An 18,689-nucleotide genomic window follows, 5' to 3' on the forward strand; every position below is an offset into this window, starting at 1 on the left:
TGTTTGGGGTCGTTATCCTGTTGGAAAACTGCCATGAGGCCCAGTTTTCGAAGGGAGGGGATCATGCTCTGTTTCAGAATGTCACAGTACATGTTGAAATTCATGTTTCCCTCAATGAACTGCAGCTCCCCAGTGCCAGCAACACTCATGCAGCCCAAGACCATGATGCTACCACCACCATGCTCGACTGTAGGCAAGATACAGTTGTCTTGGTACTTCTCACCAGGGCGCCGTCACACATGCTGGACACCATCTGAGCCAAACAAGTTTATCTTGGTCTCGTCAGACCACAGGGCATTCCAGTAATCCATGTTCTTGGACTGCTTGTCTTCAGCAAACTGTTTGCTGGCTTTCTTGTGCGTCAGCTTCCTTCTGGGATGACGACCATGCAGACCGAGTTGATGCAGTGTGCGGCGTATGGTCTGAGCACTGACAGGCTGACCTCCCACGTCTTCAACCTCTGCAGCAATGCTGGCAGCACTCATGTGTCTATTTTTTAAAGCCAACCTCTGGATATGACGCCGATCACGTGGACTCAACTTCTTTGGTCGACCCTGGCGAAGCCTGTTCCGAGTGGAACCTGTCCTGGAAAACCGCTGTATGACCTTGGCCACCATGCTGTAGCTCAGTTTCAGGGTGTTAGCAATCTTCTTATAGCCCAGGCCATCTTTGTGGAGAGCAACAATTCTATTTCTCACATCCTCAGAGAGTTCTTTGCCATGAGGTGCCATGTTGAATATCCAGTGGCCAGTATGAGAGAATTGTACCCAAAACACCAAATTTAACAGCCCTGCTCCCCATTTACACCTGGGACCTTGACACATGACACCAGGGAGGGACAACGACACATTTGGGCACAATTTGGACATGTTCACTGTGGGGTGTACTCACTTATGTTGCCAGCTATTTAGACATTAATGGCTGTGTGTTGAGTTATTTTCAGAAGACAGTAAATCTACACTGCTATACAAGCTGTACACTGACTACTCTAAGTAATATCCAAGTTTCATGTCTATAGTGTTGTCCCATGAAAAGATATAATGAAATATTTGCAGAAATGTGAGGGGTGTACTCACTTTTGTGATACACTGTATATATATATATATATATATATATATACAGTGTATCACAAAAGTGAGTACACCCCTCACATTTCTGCAGATATTTAAGTATATCTTTTCATGGGACAACACTGACAAAATGACACTTTGACACAATGAAAAGTAGTCTGTGTGCAGCTTATATAACAGTGTAAATGTATTCTTCCCTCAAAATAACTCAATATACAGCCATTAATGTCTAAACCACCGGCAACAAAAGTGAGTACACCCCTTAGTGAAAGTTCCTGAAGTGTCAATATTTTGTGTGGCCACCATTATTTCCCAGAACTGCCTTAACTCTCCTGGGCACGGAGTTTACCAGAGCTTCACAGGTTGCCACTGGAATGCTTTTCCACTCCTCCATGACGACATCACGGAGCTGGCGAATATTCGAGACTTTGCGCTCCTCCACCTTCCGCTTGAGGATGCCCCAAAGATGTTCTATTGGGTTTAGGTCTGGAGACATGCTTGGCCAGTCCATCACCTTTACCCTCAGCCTCTTCAATAAAGCAGTGGTCGTCTTAGAGGTGTGTTTGGGGTCATTATCATGCTGGAACACTGCCCTGCGACCCAGTTTCCGGAGGGAGGGGATCATGCTCTGCTTCAGTATTTCACAGTACATATTGGAGTTCATGTGTCCCTCAATGAAATGTAACTCCCCAACACCTGCTGCACTCATGCAGCCCCAGACCATGGCATTCCCACCACCATGCTTGACTGTAGGCATGACACACTTATCTTTGTACTCCTCACCTGATTGCCGCCACACATGCTTGAGACCATCTGAACCAAACAAATTAATCTTAGTCTCATCAGACCATAGGACATGGTTCCAGTAATCCATGTCCTTTGTTGACATGTCTTCAGCAAACTGTTTGCGGGCTTTCTTGTGTAGAGACTTCAGAAGAGGCTTCCTTCTGGGGTGACAGCCATGCAGACCAATTTGATGTAGTGTGCGGCGTATGGTCTGAGCACTGACAGGCTGACCCCCCACCTTTTCAATCTCTGCAGCAATGCTGACAGCACTCCTGCGCCTATCTTTCAAAGACAGCAGTTGGATGTGACGCTGAGCACGTGCACTCAGCTTCTTTGGACGACCAACGCAAGGTCTGTTCTGAGTGGACCCTGCTCTTTTAAAACGCTGGATGATCTTGGCAACTGTGCTGCAGCTCAGTTTCAGGGTGTTGGCAATCTTCTTGTAGCCTTGGCCATCTTCATGTAGCGCAACAATTCATCTTTTAAGATCCTCAGAGAGTTCTTTGCCATGAGGTGCCATGTTGGAACTTTCAGTGACCAGTATGAGAGAGTGTGAGAGCTGTACTACTAAATTGAACACACCTGCTCCCTATGCACACCTGAGACCTAGTAACACTAACAAATCACATAACATTTTGGAGGGAAAATGACAAGCAGTGCTCAATTTGGACATTTAGGGGTGTAGTCTCTTAGGGGTGTACTCACTTTTGTTGCCGGTGGTTTAGACATTAATGGCTGTATATTGAGTTATTTTGAGGGAAGAATAAATTTACACTGTTATATAAGCTGCACACAGACTACTTTTCATTGTGTCAAAGTGTCATTTTGTCAGTGTTGTCCCATGAAAAGATATACTTAAATATCTGCAGAAATGTGAGGGGTGTACTCACTTTTGTGATACACTGTATATATATTATTTATGCATTTTCTCCCCTTTTTTCTCCCTTTTAGGGCGTCCAATTGCCCGATTGAGTCATGCTTCCTCTCCACCAATGCTGATCCCTGCTCTGATTGAGGAGAATGAAGCTAACCCATGCCCCCTCTGACACGTGGGCAGCATGCCGTATGCATCTTATCACCTGCACTTTGACGAGTGCAGTGCAGCTCAGCACTGTGTACGGAGAGACACACCCTGAAAGCACTCTTTACTCACCTCTGTGCAGGCGCCATCAATCAGCCAGCAGAGATCGTAATTGCATTAGTTATGAGAGAAAGACCCTATCCGGCTTGATCCCACCTATATCTGAACAACAGGCCAATCGTTGTTCATGTGGCTGCTCAGCCTAGCCGGCAGGCAAAGAGTACGATGTAATCAAGATCTCAGCTCTGGTTCCAGCGTGTGTTTTTACCGCTGCACCACCTGAGCGGCACATTGTGTTAATTCTAACCTTGTTGTTACCAAACATGTATAAACCAGGTTTGATGTAAGAGTTGCAATGCCTCTGGATCACCAGCCGAATTACGCCTCAACCTTTATCAGAATTGGGAAGTGGTCATCACCCATTCATGCCAAAAGAACATTTGTATGAGCCCTTTTAACTGCTTTAAAGCAGATGCCATGGGTGCACCAATAATAAATAACCCTTATTATTCCATTTTACTATTTCAATCCAAAATCAGCTGAGAAAGCTTGGCATTTTTATATGAAAGAGCAAAGTAGGACTTTAATTGCATAACTTAATCATGCTCTAAACCTGTCCGAAAAAAAATCTGCACGTTACTCATTTAGCAGGTTTGTACTTTAATTTTTCACTCATCTGTAAATGATTTTGTCACCTTTGGTTAAAAAAAACTTTGAGTTTCAGAAGGGCTAAAACTTAGATAAATGCTTTGCCAGGGTATGTACAGCTCAAGTCAAAGGTTGACATACACTTGTATCAGAATCTGCTGAATGATTGTAAATATATGTTTCTTCATTAGTAATTATTTTTGACTAGAGCTGGTGATGGTTATATGCCCATATAAATAGCGCTAGTTTGACTATACGGTATCCACAAACATTACAATAAGATTTATTAAAACCCTCTCTAAGGCACAAATGTCACCTTGAACATCCAGTTCAAAAACCATCTTTACAAGCAATTGTCCATAAGTATAAAGCACAATTTAAATGAAAACAAAAACTGCAACATAATTCTCAGAGTAAGTCTTACCATGTCGTCAGTAATGAAAGTAGCACCTAAATAATTGTACGATGCTAAAACATGAACGACAATAGCTTCAGTCAAGCAAGCTTTACATATTCATGAACTTAAAGGCTGACCCACATAGAGAACCGTGGTAGGACAGTGGACCAGTGGGTAGAGCTGTGGATTACCAACTAGAAGATTGTGGGTTAGAATATGGCCTCTGCCGTGCAGCTACTGTTGGGCCCTTAACCCTTTCAGCTCCAGAGGTGTCATACATCGCCTGACTGCACTCTACCCTGACTTTCAAAGAGGCTGGGATATGTTGAAGATACATTTTATTGTTCTGTACATGTGTGTATGCATTTATGACAAATATTGGTATTTTATCTGCCCAACATTATTTATATAAATCAGGTGAAATGCCCAAAATCAACACTTTAATGCTTGACTAAAGTTTGCTTATCACATAGCCAAAGGGAAAGCAGGAGCAGAGTCTTTCTTTCTTGCAGGGCTGCCTCAAAACCCATGGCAATGGGAAGCCCATTTGGGTGCGCACAGTGTCACCTGTGTTCAAGCAGCCTCTGATTCAAAGTAGTTGCAAAAAGAAACCTTGACATTCAAGGACATTTCTTAATATTTATCTTTCCTCTATCAGTACCCTTCTGTTTATCAATTCTTTTTAATGCAATTAAAATGAATTCAATTCAATTTAATGTAATTCTGATGTGACTTAATTAACTGTCAGATTTTGACTATAATCTGACTATATTTTGACTAAAGATTTATCAAAACTCAGTATACTGTGTAACTTTCAATGATAATGACATTTTGGGTGATATAGCTTCATTATTTGATCAGACAGACAAAAAGAACAGAATATTTTTACAGCAGCTCAATGTCAAGCCTTATATACAATAAAGTCAAGATTAAAGACTACAAATGTCTGCCCTTAAATTAAATTAAACAACATGAACTTGACATATATGTGTCAAGTTGCTGGTAATGAGGAGTACTATGTGGGGAATACTGAAGGGAATAAAGATAACTCTCCAACAGTGTAGGGAAATCCTACAGCTCCTCCTAAAGCAGCAAATAAGCACCAATTCTTGGTTTATTTTCACATTGTCTGCAAATAATATTCATAAATAATTCTGCAGTAATATTTGCTTTTTTATCACTTACAGTTAGTTTGTTTGAAGCCTTCCATACTGTCTGATGATACACCAATGTATTTGTCTTTGTTCTTTTTTGCTTTTTTTCTTTCCTCTCGTAATCGGTCATCATCCTGGACAAACTCCACCATTTCTTTGACCTTTTGCCGTACGTTAATTCCCTGGTCTTTTCCATTTTCATCTAGTCAAATAAACAGACAAACAAAAAAACCCTCAACCATTACAAAACAAATCCATTAAATCCAGAATGATTACACCCCCTTCCCCCACAACGGATTAGGTTAAGCTAGAAACAGAAGCTTTTAAGGATGCATATTGTATGATCGTTGATAGGATGAGAACCATTGGTCTAATTTCCAAAACCCCATGTACAAAACTGTGAAACATAGTTAATCAGTTAATAAATTAAACAATGGTTTATAATTATTAACTTAATATGTTAAGTATAAAATAAATTTTAATGGCATTTCTAGAAGCTGTTGGACATTTGGGATGCCATGGAATGTAAAACAACAGAATCTCTGTTTAACCCAGCCAACTACAAAAAAACGCTGGATACTAATTATGGGTACATATGAAATATAACAATAGTAACATAATTATAACAATAGCTTTATTCCAGTTATAAGATCTGTCATATGCTTTATTTAAAAACAAAAAAACAACAAAAAAACAACTCACCTACAAAATGATAATTTTCCAGTGAGCGCAGATCATAGATATGTTCTCTGGCACTTGTGACCACTCGTTCTGAGCCATTCCTAATAAGGTATGCCAGCAGTAGTAATGCCTGATCAAAGAGAAAGTTTAATAATAATTATTAGTATAAAAATATTGTAATAATTAAACAAAATACATTTTATTTAAACAGAATTGTTTGATATGTGAAGTAGCTTACAAATTTGACTGGATACATCAGGCAACTGATTATGTGAGAGAATTGAGAAGAGTATAACGTACCTTGTAAACTCTCCTCCAGTTCTTTTTGTTGTCCTTAAGCATTCTGGTCCACAACATGTTCATCACCTCAGGGAATTGTTCATACATGAAAGTGGATCTGTGTAATGTGAGAAATAACATGAGCCAGTTCTATTGTAATATTTCAAAATAAATAATTTAGCATCCAGAATTCAAGCAACGTCCCAAAATTGGTAACAAAAAATGAATAACCATAGGCAAATACATTAATATAAAGCACATTCATCTTTTATCCCAAACTAGTCATATCCAATTACCCAATCATATTTCTTCTCTACTGGTGCAGACTTTCACTCCAGACCGAGGAGGGTCATAACCAACACAGGCCCCTATGACATGACGTTTGCAGTAGCCGATCATTTCTTTTCACGGAGTCTCACGCATTGATCTTTATTATCTCCCATTTCTGTACAGATGTTATCAATCAGCCAGCAGAGGTCATAATTGCAGCAGTTATAAGGAATCCCACCGGCCCACCCTCCCTTGAATTAGCCAATCCTGTGTGGCTTTGTTGATCAGATTTACTTTTATGACTATCATCACATAAAATGTAAAACATGTGGTTAATCAGTTCAGGATTTAGGCCTTTTTTTAAACAAATGCCTTAAAGCTTTACTAAAAAGAATCCAGCACTTACTTAGCTATCTCACCCATGAGCTGACCAGAAGGGCCCCAGGGGTCATCATTTGTGGCTTCTCGAACTTTGGATTCAATCTCTGAATAGTTCATCACCACATTGGTACTAGAGGAAAAAATGAAAAAAAAAAATTGACAAGCACATTAACATCAAAGCATCTTTACTTTTACAACATTGCAACATACAACTTTTACAACACTGCTTTAATTCATCGATGTTTGAGGGTCTTTCCAACACCTTTAGCCATTTAGTTTTTTACTTGGGATCAATATCCTGTTGCATGACTAATTTTTAGCCTAGCTTAAGCTGATGGAAAATTGGCCTTAAATTTGTCTTCAGAATATTCTGCTATAAAGTGGAAGTCCCTATTATTAAAGTTTTTTAGATATTGTGCCTGCAAAAACAAACCCAAATCATCGCCCGTCCACCACCATGTGTGACAGTTGGTATGAGGTGTTTGATCATCATGCCCAGTACATCTACAACTTGGTCTCATTAGTACAAACTATATTATTCCTTAACTTCTGTGGTTTGTAATTTTGTCATGCTGCCACATTCTTTTTGAAGACAAAAGGCTTTTTCCTAACCAGCCTTCCATAAAAGCTATACTTTAGTCTTTTTTATTGTGCTACCATGAACATAAACATCTAGTGGGCTGACAGAAGGATGTTAGTTTAGATGTTTATTTATATTTCTGAGGTCATGATTGATGTTGTATATATAACTGAACTTTATTTTATAGATTTAAATGTATTTTATAGATGTAGTCACACTTTCTGATGAATAGGTAATTTTGTGTATTTGATTGCTAACACTTGGCTGCTAATAACTAATAGTAATAGTAAAGATGCTAACAGTAACAATAGCATGGGTGGAGGTTTTCCCAGCCTGATTTCTAAATGCCGGATTACTTTTAGGGGAAAATGACTGAATAAAAAAACTGTTTTTTGTTGTTGACCTAATACAAACCCCATTTCCAGAAAAGTTAGGGCATTTTGTAAAACAATAAACAATCTGGATGGTCCTTTTTGTCTTTGGTCTGAAGCACAATGCATCCATTTCTTACAAAAAAGATCTAAAATACTGATTCAGTCTGACCACAATACATGTTTCCACTGTGATGGATCTTTCCAGATGCCTCAGAGAACCCTACACCACTTCTGGACATGGTTCACATAAGGCTTTTGTTTTGTGCAGTAAAGTTTTAAGTGCATTTGTAAATACAACTCCATAGTGCTCGACAAAGGTTTGCCAAAGTAATCCCTTGCCCATGTGGTTATATTAGCTATTGCATCTTTGCCCTTTACACACATTTCTCTATAATCTTTGAATCACTTAATGATACTATGCACTATAGAGAGAGAAATATCTTCCAATCTGTCTTTATAATCCAAATCATGATTATAATTACTTGTTGACGTCACCTGTTTAAAATGACATTTCGTGTTTTTTTTTTTACCTCATAACTAGCCCTAAATTGCCCCCAACAACTTTTCTTGGAATGTGATGTGAGAATTTAACCAGACAAATAAATGTTGTTCATACTGTCTGCAATAAAAAAAAAACGTCAAAGTAAATATAAAAAACACTGGACATTTGCAATAGAAGTCAAATTCGGTCTGCAGTCAGGGTAGTTAAGCACATGCAGAATAAGGCCTGGCATTAACTTGCTAAAATAATAATTGACTTACTGGGAAAAGACATCACTTTTAATGGCAGCATGAACCTAAAATATAGTTTTCGCTGTTATTTCTCCCCTGTCCCAACTTTTTTGGAGTGTGACTCATGCATCAAATTCTAAATGAAATAAAAACACAGAATTAAGGATGTACTTTCTTTTTCCCATAACTGTATAATTTTGACCAAGCAAATCTACAATAAACTTAAAGAACTAAATTATGAAAGTTTTTTGACCAAGAAACATAAGTTCATTAAAAAACAACGGCATCAATAAAATCCTATGACTACCATGACATGCAGAATAAGGCCTGGCATTAACTTGGTGAACTCTTCCAAGAGTTTTAACTCTTGATTTTAACTCGACACTTACATTTTATTATCACAATAAGTTCTATGATGACATAACAGTATGTTAATTAATACTGTTATGTCTAAAGGAGATAGTATTGGAGCTTTATCTGTGTGACTGTATTAATATTACAGTTCATTTTAAAATCCCCAAAAAACGACAGGATAGTGTAATTAGCAGGTTTTTTTTTTTTTTTTTTTTTTTTTTTTTTTTAGATATTTCCCCTTTAGGTGCAGCAAAATATGCAGGTTACCAAATTTCTGAGACAATGTAATATTTTATTCTTTGCAACAATTTAATGTAATTCAAATCCTTGGGTAATTTAATACTATGTTATGGTTAATAGGGTCTATAATTGAAGGTTTTGCTTGACTTAATTTTGTATGAATAAAAAAGCTCGTAAACAATCTAAATTGTAGAAAAAAAACAACAACAATACGCGTACATTATTTGAATAGTCACTTAAACCCAAATAGTAGAGTAAAAAATATACCTTGCAACAGATGAGCTCCAACAACTGTAAACCATTAGTATGAACATTGGCTTTATATTGTTGGCATTATATTTTCACATTTGGTGGTAACTAGCCAGAATGCACCAGACCAGGTCCAAAACTAAAATAAACTGTAATTCACTAACAGAACTAGACAGTTAGCTACATTAACAGGTTTACGACGGTGATTTGTGACTTAAGATGAGTTCAATCATTGCATAGACATCAGCATTTTATCTTGCCTGAACTAGCTTATATTAGCCTGCTACCTACCTACCCATCAAAACAGAACATTAAAACACTGGCCCTATCTGGCTGACCACAGGGCGCTGCATTGTAGTGATGCCTGCTAAACAGTGTTGATACCTTAATATCTTATGTACGATTTAATATATAATGAGGTGCAACCCGATATACTGATCGTTTTTATGCACATTTAATGGGGATCATACATCCATCTTGGGTTATACTTCTACTCGGTAAGACACCAAGCCTGTGAGCATAGCTAACTGCCAACTACTACAGACTAGCATTAGCTGCAAAGCTAATAATGGAAATATGAGCTCAAATCACACAATGAATAAAAAGCCTACAATTGTCCAAAACTAAATGTAAACACAGAGAGGTTATTGTTGCATTAGTATTATTTAAACAGTTTTACCGGCATAATAGGTTTCTATCAACGTGCAGCATGACGTCACGAGCAAACTCCGCGTCTCGCTTGGCTACACAAGTAACGGGCCTTAGATTAAAAACTAAAGTATACTCACGCTTTATCCACCAGCTCCCGTACCTTCCACATATTTAACATTATCACTTTACAAGAGCCTTTTCTCAATGATGCCTGGTCCAACCGGTAAATAAACCCACAGAGGGACTCAGATACGTTACCGATACCAGACTCCCCCTATCTCCTTGCCCACACTGCTAATCGGTGCACCGTTACCTCGGAGACACGAGTCACGCAGAAGCGGAATTTGAAGCCCTTATTGGCATGCTGGGATATGTAGTTTTATAAGGTCTGCAGTCATAGTCTATTGGGTTTTCCACAGATTTGTCAAATCAGATCTCTCAGGGCATACTAAAGTGTTTGTTTATGTTTATAATGTTAATACAGTCCATTTTTATTATTGTTGTTTTTATTTAAAAAAACAATATTGTTTGTGCAATTTGTTGCCTGTTTTAGGACCATGGGTACTGTGTGTAAACCAGTAAACACTTACCAACAAAGCAGTATAAAAGATTAATAAACGAAAATAGATGTTTTTATATATATTTTAAAACATCTATTTCTTGCAGCAAGATATGCAGATTAATAAAAATCTGTTCTGTAAGATCAGAATATTAAAGATAATAAAGATCTGTTTTGTAACAGAATATCAAAATTATTAAAATAAAAACTGAATATTCACTATTCTTGACTCACCAAGGGGGTACCCAGGCATAGATGACTGATGTGTCACTGTCTCCAGACAATCACCTGCACCCAGTTGATGCATGTTAATTCGGTTCAGATGGATGTTTTTCTATATATCACAGTTTCTCTCCTTCACACTTGCCCGCTCTTTTGTTGGCAAATATGCTTTTTTCTGAAATCGCATTACTGGACTTCTTGGTCCTTTTTTCCTGAAACTCACCTGATGTCGCAACGTTTTGGGCCCCAAAATAGAACCACCCTGGGAGAGCAGATTGCCCCAGATGCGGTGTGATGCCCCTTTTCTGGAGTAGACCCTGCCCATAAATCCACATGCCAGTGGTATTGTTGGGGTGCCTTTGTGTATTTCCTATCTCTGCTGGTTTTGAAGATTCCCTGTCTTCCCTTTTTCCAAGAATTGAATTTCCACAGACGACTAGTGTTTTTGTGTTTTTTATTTGTTACTTTGTTCTGGTTATTTTGGCCACCTTATATATTTTTAATTGTACCCTTTTTGTTAGTACATTTTAGCCACAGTATTGTCCTACCTTCGTCAGATATCTTGCACGTGGGTTTTATTTTATTCTTGGAGGTGCATAGCTTTGTCTTGCAATTCAGTAGCAAGGCGTGACCTGATCCATTACAGTCAAACTGTCAGTTATGATGTCATTTCATAAATATTCCTGAAGTCCATCATCATAATCCACTGGACATTTAAGCTGTAACCTAAGATTTGTACTGACAGTGGCAACAGATCACTCTGTTAGCAGAGCCAGGAAAAGTTTGGACAAGCAAAAAAAGCATTAAAATGTAATAAAAAATAATTTATTTGTTAATTCTCTTAAACCTTAAAAATGCAAAACATACTTTAAATATATGGCTGACAACTTCATTGTATTGTGTAAATATAAACATATTTTGAATGATGCCCGCAACATACTTAAAAAGTTAGGACAGGCAAAAAGCTGGGACACGTAAGTTTTGAAGAATATTTAAGTGGTCAAATAAGTCTACATTTCAGATTTTCTGGGGGGAAATGAACATTGAGTTATCCATGCCAAATATAAAAATTACCAAACAAACTTTTACTAGCAAAAGTTGCAAAAGCCAACATCTGTCATGGTGTGTTGGTGCATTTGTGCCTACGATTGGGTGACTTGTACTGTATAAAAGCTTATGTTTAAATATACCATCGATGTGAAGGTGTAAACTGAAATTTAACATATGCTGCTATCAAGATGACATCTTTTTCCAGGAAGTCTATGATTATTTCATCAAGACAGTGTTAGGCCTTATTCTGTGCAGATATTTCTTCTATTGAAATTTACGACTCATCAAAAATATAAAAAAAAACAGTCCAGACAGTGAAAGGTGAAAAAGGCAGCATCTGTTATGGTATGGTATGCAGGCACGTGCACAGACATTTTTGGGGGCAGGTGCTCAAGCCAAAAAAAAGGGCACCCATCGCCAAAATTATAAATAAAAAAAATACAAAAACACAGTAGGATATTTAACTTATTTTTTTTTAACACAATCAATACACATCTAATCAAATAACTCAAATTATCAAATTGCATAAATAACTGAAAAACAAGGCCATATTGTGCACGCTTTTTAATAACCAAACAACTGATACTGATACAGCTCCCTTATTTGCTTTACTGGTAGATGGCCTACTCCAGGATAAAAGAGAGCTGCTACCCTGAGCTGCTTGCTGTAGTTCCTTTTCTTTCTGCTTTTGTAACCTTTCTTTTCTTGGCATTATGCTGCAAAATTTGTAAATGAGATCAATCAATGTTGTGCATAATAATCAAGAGTGACTTACTGAATCTCCATAAAGGGGAGAACACAGTATACATCATTTTACTGTTTTCTGACAGAGTTGAAGCATTACACTAATAATATACCATTACTAGCATCAATTTACCTCACCAGACGGGCGGCACGGTGGCTAAGTGGGTAGCACTGTCGCCTCACAGCAAGAAGGTCCTGGGTTCGATCCACAGGTGGGGCGGTCTGGGTCCTTTTTGTGTGGAGTTTGCATGTTCTCCCCATGTCTGCGTGGGTTTCCTCCGGGAGCTCCGGTTTCCTCCCACAGTCCAAAAACATGCAAGTGAGGTTAATTGGAGATACTAAATTGTCCATGACTGTGTTTGATATAACCTTGTGAACTGAAGAACCTTGTGTAAAGATAAACTACCGTTTCCTGTCATGAATGTAACCAAAAATTTAAAACATGATGTTAAAATCCTAACAAACAAACAAACAAACCTCACCAGACTGTCATGTAGCTCAACTTAAGACCTACCTTTGATTTCAAATCAGAAACCCACTTTGGGTAGTTAATGTTAACAATGGGCCTATTATTATGCCAATAAAATTAAATAGACAGCTAAATAACATTTTCCTATTTATTCATCATTTTTGTATGCTGTTCTATATCATAGAGCATTATATTTAGCCTTCTACATATATTAGTTTATGATGTTAATTACCTAGCAAAATTATTTCTCATTTGTAAACCTCAACTGTTGAAGTATAAATGCTTGCATGAAAATAACTCCTTGACTAAAGGTGACTTTTCCTACACAGCGTTTTGGCCAGGATGCTGTAATTATAAAATATTGTGTGTTTGTATCTATTTTCAACACTTTACTGTGAGAGCTACTTGACATTCTCCTGCAAAATGTTTGTGCTCAAGCTTTTTTTTCTTCAGGCTTTCACATAAAAATAAGTAAGATTTTAAATGAAACAGAACTAGTGAACTTGTCTAATTTGTAAAACAGTAAAACTGTCTTTAAATTCTCTGTCTGTCTGTCTGTCTGTCTGTCTGTCTGTCTGTCTGTCTGTCTGTCTGTCTGTCTGTCTGTCTGTCTGCTGCAGTTTGTCCCCCTTCATTAAACATGACAAACGTCAGTAAACAGCTGGACAAGTCTCTGAAATCACGTAATTCATGACTCATGAGTACAAAACGTGTAGGCTATGCATTATGCATGGATGCTCTTTGTATGAAACACTGTCGTTACCTGTCTGTCTGTTGCTGCGGGTCAGAGGAGAAGTGTGTAGCAGCGGTTTGGCCTGGCGCTCAGCACTGCATGAATGCTAACCGGAGGAGGAGGAGGAGGGAGGGGTAGGGCGGGAGCTTGTGCGCACCACGGATCAGATCGGGGCAGAATTCTCACAAGAACTCAAATAAATGCCCGTCAGATATCAAAACACTTTTGGGGGGAATTGATGACAGAGAGGGTAATTTTTATTTTTAAATATTGATTAATGTAGAAAAAAATTTGGGCTCCAGCGGAAAGGGCACTTTTCTCATCCAGGGCAAAAGGGCAGGTGCTTGAGGACCACTAGGGGTCTATCTGTGCACGTGCCTGATGGTATGCATTAGTGCCCACTGTATGAGTATCATATGTGTTTAGGTACTATAGTCATGGAAGCATATACTGAGATTTTAGAGAGACATATGCTGCTGTCTCAGCAACATCATTTCCAGGGATGCACATACTACAACTACTTCAAAGATAAAGAATGTGTGCTTAACTGGCCTGTTTAACGGTATGCATATAGTAATTCCTGTGTAAGCTCCCCAGACAAAAAAGTAGTTGTATGTGTAAATTTCTTTGTTTGGTTACTTGCTTCAATAATAGTGCATGTACTTTAGATTGCATTTTACCTGCTGTTATCAATAATCACAAGTTGAGCTCTGGTGATTTTACCAAGCAGTCGGATCGTTCCAGTGTTCCTTCATGCATGTTGAACCAGTCACACACAAATCTGACCATTTGTACCCTACTTTCAGTGTCCTAGAACATAGAAGTGCCAGTACTTAGTTTTTTCACTTGACCTAGAAGTAATATGGATACCATTTTGATCAAAACAGCTTTACTGTACGTACTGTAGTTAAAACCCTCTAGAACCCACCAGTGACCCCTGCCTGTCTGCAAAATACTTTGAATTTAGTTATTAAATGCTTTGTTTTCAACTTCAATTCATCCTACCATTTTATAGTGTTGTAGTCATTTTCAGACATGTGACAGAAGCCCACTGCAGGCAGGTTTATTTGGGTGCAAATATTAACAAATATTAACAAATATTAACAAATGTGTGTATTAACAAAAAAGCAGGACATACAGTTTCACATGAAAATAGTCTTTCATAAACACCTTGCAATAATTCATGGCTTTGAACTGTTTTCAGAATTTCCATCAAGCATTAAATGCTAGAGCAAGTGTTGGCACTGAGCAAAGGATTTCAGGCTCAGTGCGGGCTGCAGCTGGTCTTTTTTATTTTTTTATTTTTGCCACCTATGTATTTCTGATTGTCCCTTTTTTTGTGTTTTTCAGCCACAGTATTGTTCTACCTTGGTGAAGCATCGTGCACTTAGTTTCATCTTGCAAAGTGTAAGGCTTTACCTCTCTGATGTAGTATCTTCAATTCAAAAATGGTGAAATGAAGCTCATCTTCTTATTCAGAAATGTACTGCTTTATTGCGGTGTATCATGGATGTGGTGCGGGTTCCTTTTAATTGAGTGAATGTATTTCTTTTTATTTATTTTACAGTTTGAAACAAATAGAGGAATAGTGACAGCCTTTTACATAAACATATACTGGATAATAAGTAAACAAGTGTCTGAATAACAGTAGAAGTAAAGAAAGAAAAACAAGGGTGCCTTCTTAATGTTGTTGAGCTGGGCAACAATAAGCACTGTGGGTCATCATATTCGGTCCAACCTGAGGATATGGGACCAATTAGGAATGTCAAATCTGACAGACACTGTGGAGTGACAGACATTGACAGTCAAACATTTGATGATAAAGTATTCAGGAGTGGCCATTGGAAGGGTAAAGTGATAAACAATGACCTTCTAAAATACTTAGACCACTGACTGATTGAGTACTGAACCATGTCTGAGCTGGATGTGATTAGATTGAAAACGAAGAACTTGATTTAGTCCTACATTCTAACGCAGCTGCTAGAGCTTTGGCCCACAATGCGTGCAGTGTTAATTTCGTTGACGAATGATTTTCGTCATAGTTTTCGTCAACGAACCTTTTTTTCATGACGACAACGAGACGATGACTAAATAAAAACTACAAAAAAAGATAAAAACTATGACGAAATGAATCGACACTTTCGTCAACGAATAAAAACGAGACGAAAATGTTTGGCAGGGACGACATCCAATCAGAACTGATTTAGTTTTGTGGAAGGTAGGGACAAGTTAGAAAGAGATCCAATCAGAACTACTTTAGCGTATGTGGAGGGGCGGGACAAGACGATTAGCCATCCAATCAGTACTAATCTTTTGCAGTACCGCGTTAAGCGCACACTCGCACAAGTTTGATCTAAACCCGGGAAGAACAGACTAGCCTGTGAACTGTCTTTACTCATGGAACTAGGTTAACTCCACAATGTCAACAGGGAGAAAGAGGGGAGCCGATATATGGACACATTTCTCATTTGACGTCGTGAAAAACAAGACGATGTGTAAACCATGTGGGGCGATCTCGGGTAAAAACACAACAAATCTGAAACATCTGGCACTGCTGGCAGTAATAATGGCAACATAATGGCACTGCTGCTTTTACGGTACCCAGTTTTATAAAGAATGTAATATGCAATTTGTTATGAACAATGCATATATTTTTCAGGCAGAGCAGGCCTACTGGTCATTAATCTTTTGTTATTGTTATGCTCAATAAGCAAGCTCAGGTAAATAAAGGTGTTTGAAATAAGTTAAATCTGGTTTTGTGTGTATTGCACATTCAAACATTAATAATATTCCATAACTGGTTAAAATTGTTTCATTTTGTGTAAGTGTATATAATGACTTAAATAACTTAAGGGAAGTGATAAAAAAGCATTTATCTTTTACACCCTTAATATTTATTTTAGGGCGGCACTGTGGCTAAGTGGGTTGCGCTGTCGCCTCACAGCAAGAAGGTCCTGGGTTCGAACCCCAGGTGGGGCGGTCTGGGTCCTTTCTGTGTGGAGTTTGCATGTTCTCCCCGTGTCTGCATGAGTTTCCTCCGGGTGCTCCGGTTTCCTCCCACAGTCCAAAGACGTGCAAGTGAGGTGAATTGAAGATACTAAATTTGTCCATTACTGTGTTCGATATAAACTTGTGTAATGAATAATGATCGTTCCTGTCATGAATGTAACCAATGTGTAAAAACATGACGTTAAAATCCTAATAAACAAACAAATATGTATTTTAGTCGACTGAATTGACTGCAGATTTAGTCGACTATATTCTTATGATAATTAGTCGACTAAAACTAGACTAAAACTAAAACAATTCAGATGACTAAATTATGACTAAAACTAAATTACATTTTAGTCAAAAGACTATGACTAAAACTAAATCAAAATTTGCTGTCAAAATTAACACTGAATGCGTGCAAATAATACACTGGGGTACAAAAAGGTAGATTTAGGAATGTAGATTTAGGTTAAGCTGCCATACAATATTCCTTGCTTCAGCAACTGTAAAATTACTTAAGCATTTGCCATTAAAATACTGCGATCATTAAAAAAGTTTCTTTTTTATTTTTATTTATTTATTAATGTTTTTAAATTTTTTAAATGTACCATGCCATCCGAGTTTCTTCTGTAGAGGCTGTTAGAACCAACAGAGGGCACTGTGACTCTTAATAATACCTAGAAGTAATAGGTGCAAATCTATCAGTCTGCAGTGTTTGTCTAAACCTAAACTAATCACACTGCTACATCATGCCATACACACCTTGCCTTGCATAACAGTAATACTTAATTGTTTCAGATCTTCAAACCAAATGTGATATAAAACACAGACAACCTAAGTAAACGCAAAATACAAATTCAACAGCAAAAAACAAAGTCTATGCTGTTAGATTTTTTACAGAGTTATACAACATTATTACTTATGTAGGAAAAGTAACTACCTCTCTAACTAGCTGGTTGTGCCACCTTTAGCAGCATCAGCTGCATCTAAAAGCATCTGATAACTGCAGATAAGCTCCGTTCACACTGCTACTACTTTAATTCATCCACGTTATAGAAGGCCTTTCTGAGGTGGACTTGCTCTTGTGCTTTGGAATGTCTTTTTGCGTAACCCAAATGTGCTTGCTGATAAAGCAACAAAAGCATTAAAACACCATCAGTTAACAGTGGTTTTCTCTTTCCAGCTTTCCCATAAATACTGTTTTTATACTGAAGATTGTAACTTCTGCTCGCACCACCCACATTCTGACCAAGGACAGACTAGCGTGCACCCCCTCCAACACACAGTTGCCAGCTGCTTCTATTCACCTACATGAGATAAGGGCTCACAGAAAGCTGTATCACATACAGAGAGAAACGCTATGCTCTCTGTAAATTATCCACCACTTGTGCAAGCACCTCAGCCACCCAGTAGAGGTTGTAATAAGAAAGCCGTTTGGCCTCCCTTCTTCTAGCTCTGCCAATTGTGCCTGTTAGATGTCTGACCAGGTCGATAGCATAGGTGAGCATAGGTGAGATTCGAGCTCAAGACCTCTGTGATGGTGGGTGTATTAGACCGCTGTGCCAGTCAAGTGCCAATTGTGTAATGTCCATTTATTTTTTATGTTTACTCTGCTTCCATAAACATAAACATAAACATCATATTGAAGTGATATGTTGTTCCCTTAGGAAAAACACCAGGAAAAATATTTCTAAATAACAGTAAAACACCCAGAGGGAGATATGTACAATTTGCGTTCTTAAAAAGCTGTTGGTGCAAATCTCTAATAAACTAGAATTAATATGTTCAGAGATAAAAAGGCATTGTATTTGTAATTAAAGGATACAAAAACTATAAAAAAAAAAAAAAATTAAAAAAAAATTCCCCCTGTGCACTATTACACAGCGCTAAAACTAATTGCATCCACATGATCATTACTTGCACAGAAGAGAATAATGGGATATGTGGGTTGTTTTATTTATGTCAATGTGTTTTATGAGTTTTGTTTTGATAAA

At 37.9% G+C, this 18,689-nt stretch overlaps 1 protein-coding gene across 4 annotated transcripts in view; it reads right to left on the reverse strand.

Moving 5' to 3' along the window:
• Positions 1-10,215, reverse strand: part of clint1b (clathrin interactor 1b) — a 54,886-nt gene extending 44,671 nt beyond the window's left edge. For 2 of the 4 annotated variants that reach the window (XM_063011352.1, XM_063011350.1), the window contains exons 1-5: positions 10,065-10,215; positions 6,773-6,877; positions 6,118-6,214; positions 5,839-5,947; positions 5,168-5,338 (exon numbers count right to left, since the gene is read on the reverse strand). In XM_063011352.1, the coding sequence (XP_062867422.1) occupies positions 5,168-5,338; positions 5,839-5,947; positions 6,118-6,214; positions 6,773-6,877; positions 10,065-10,105 (523 nt within the window). In that variant the 5' untranslated portion in view covers positions 10,106-10,215. Of the gene's footprint in view, positions 1-5,167; positions 5,339-5,838; positions 5,948-6,117; positions 6,215-6,772; positions 6,878-8,463; positions 8,570-10,064 lie in introns of those variants that run through there. The other 2 variants (XM_063011351.1, XM_063011353.1) reach the window with 2 other exon arrangements.
• Positions 10,216-18,689: the final 8,474 nt, after the last annotated feature.

The sequence above is a fragment of the Trichomycterus rosablanca genome, chromosome 16 (genome assembly GCF_030014385.1).
Source record: "Trichomycterus rosablanca isolate fTriRos1 chromosome 16, fTriRos1.hap1, whole genome shotgun sequence".
Lineage (NCBI taxonomy): Eukaryota > Metazoa > Chordata > Actinopteri > Siluriformes > Trichomycteridae > Trichomycterus > Trichomycterus rosablanca.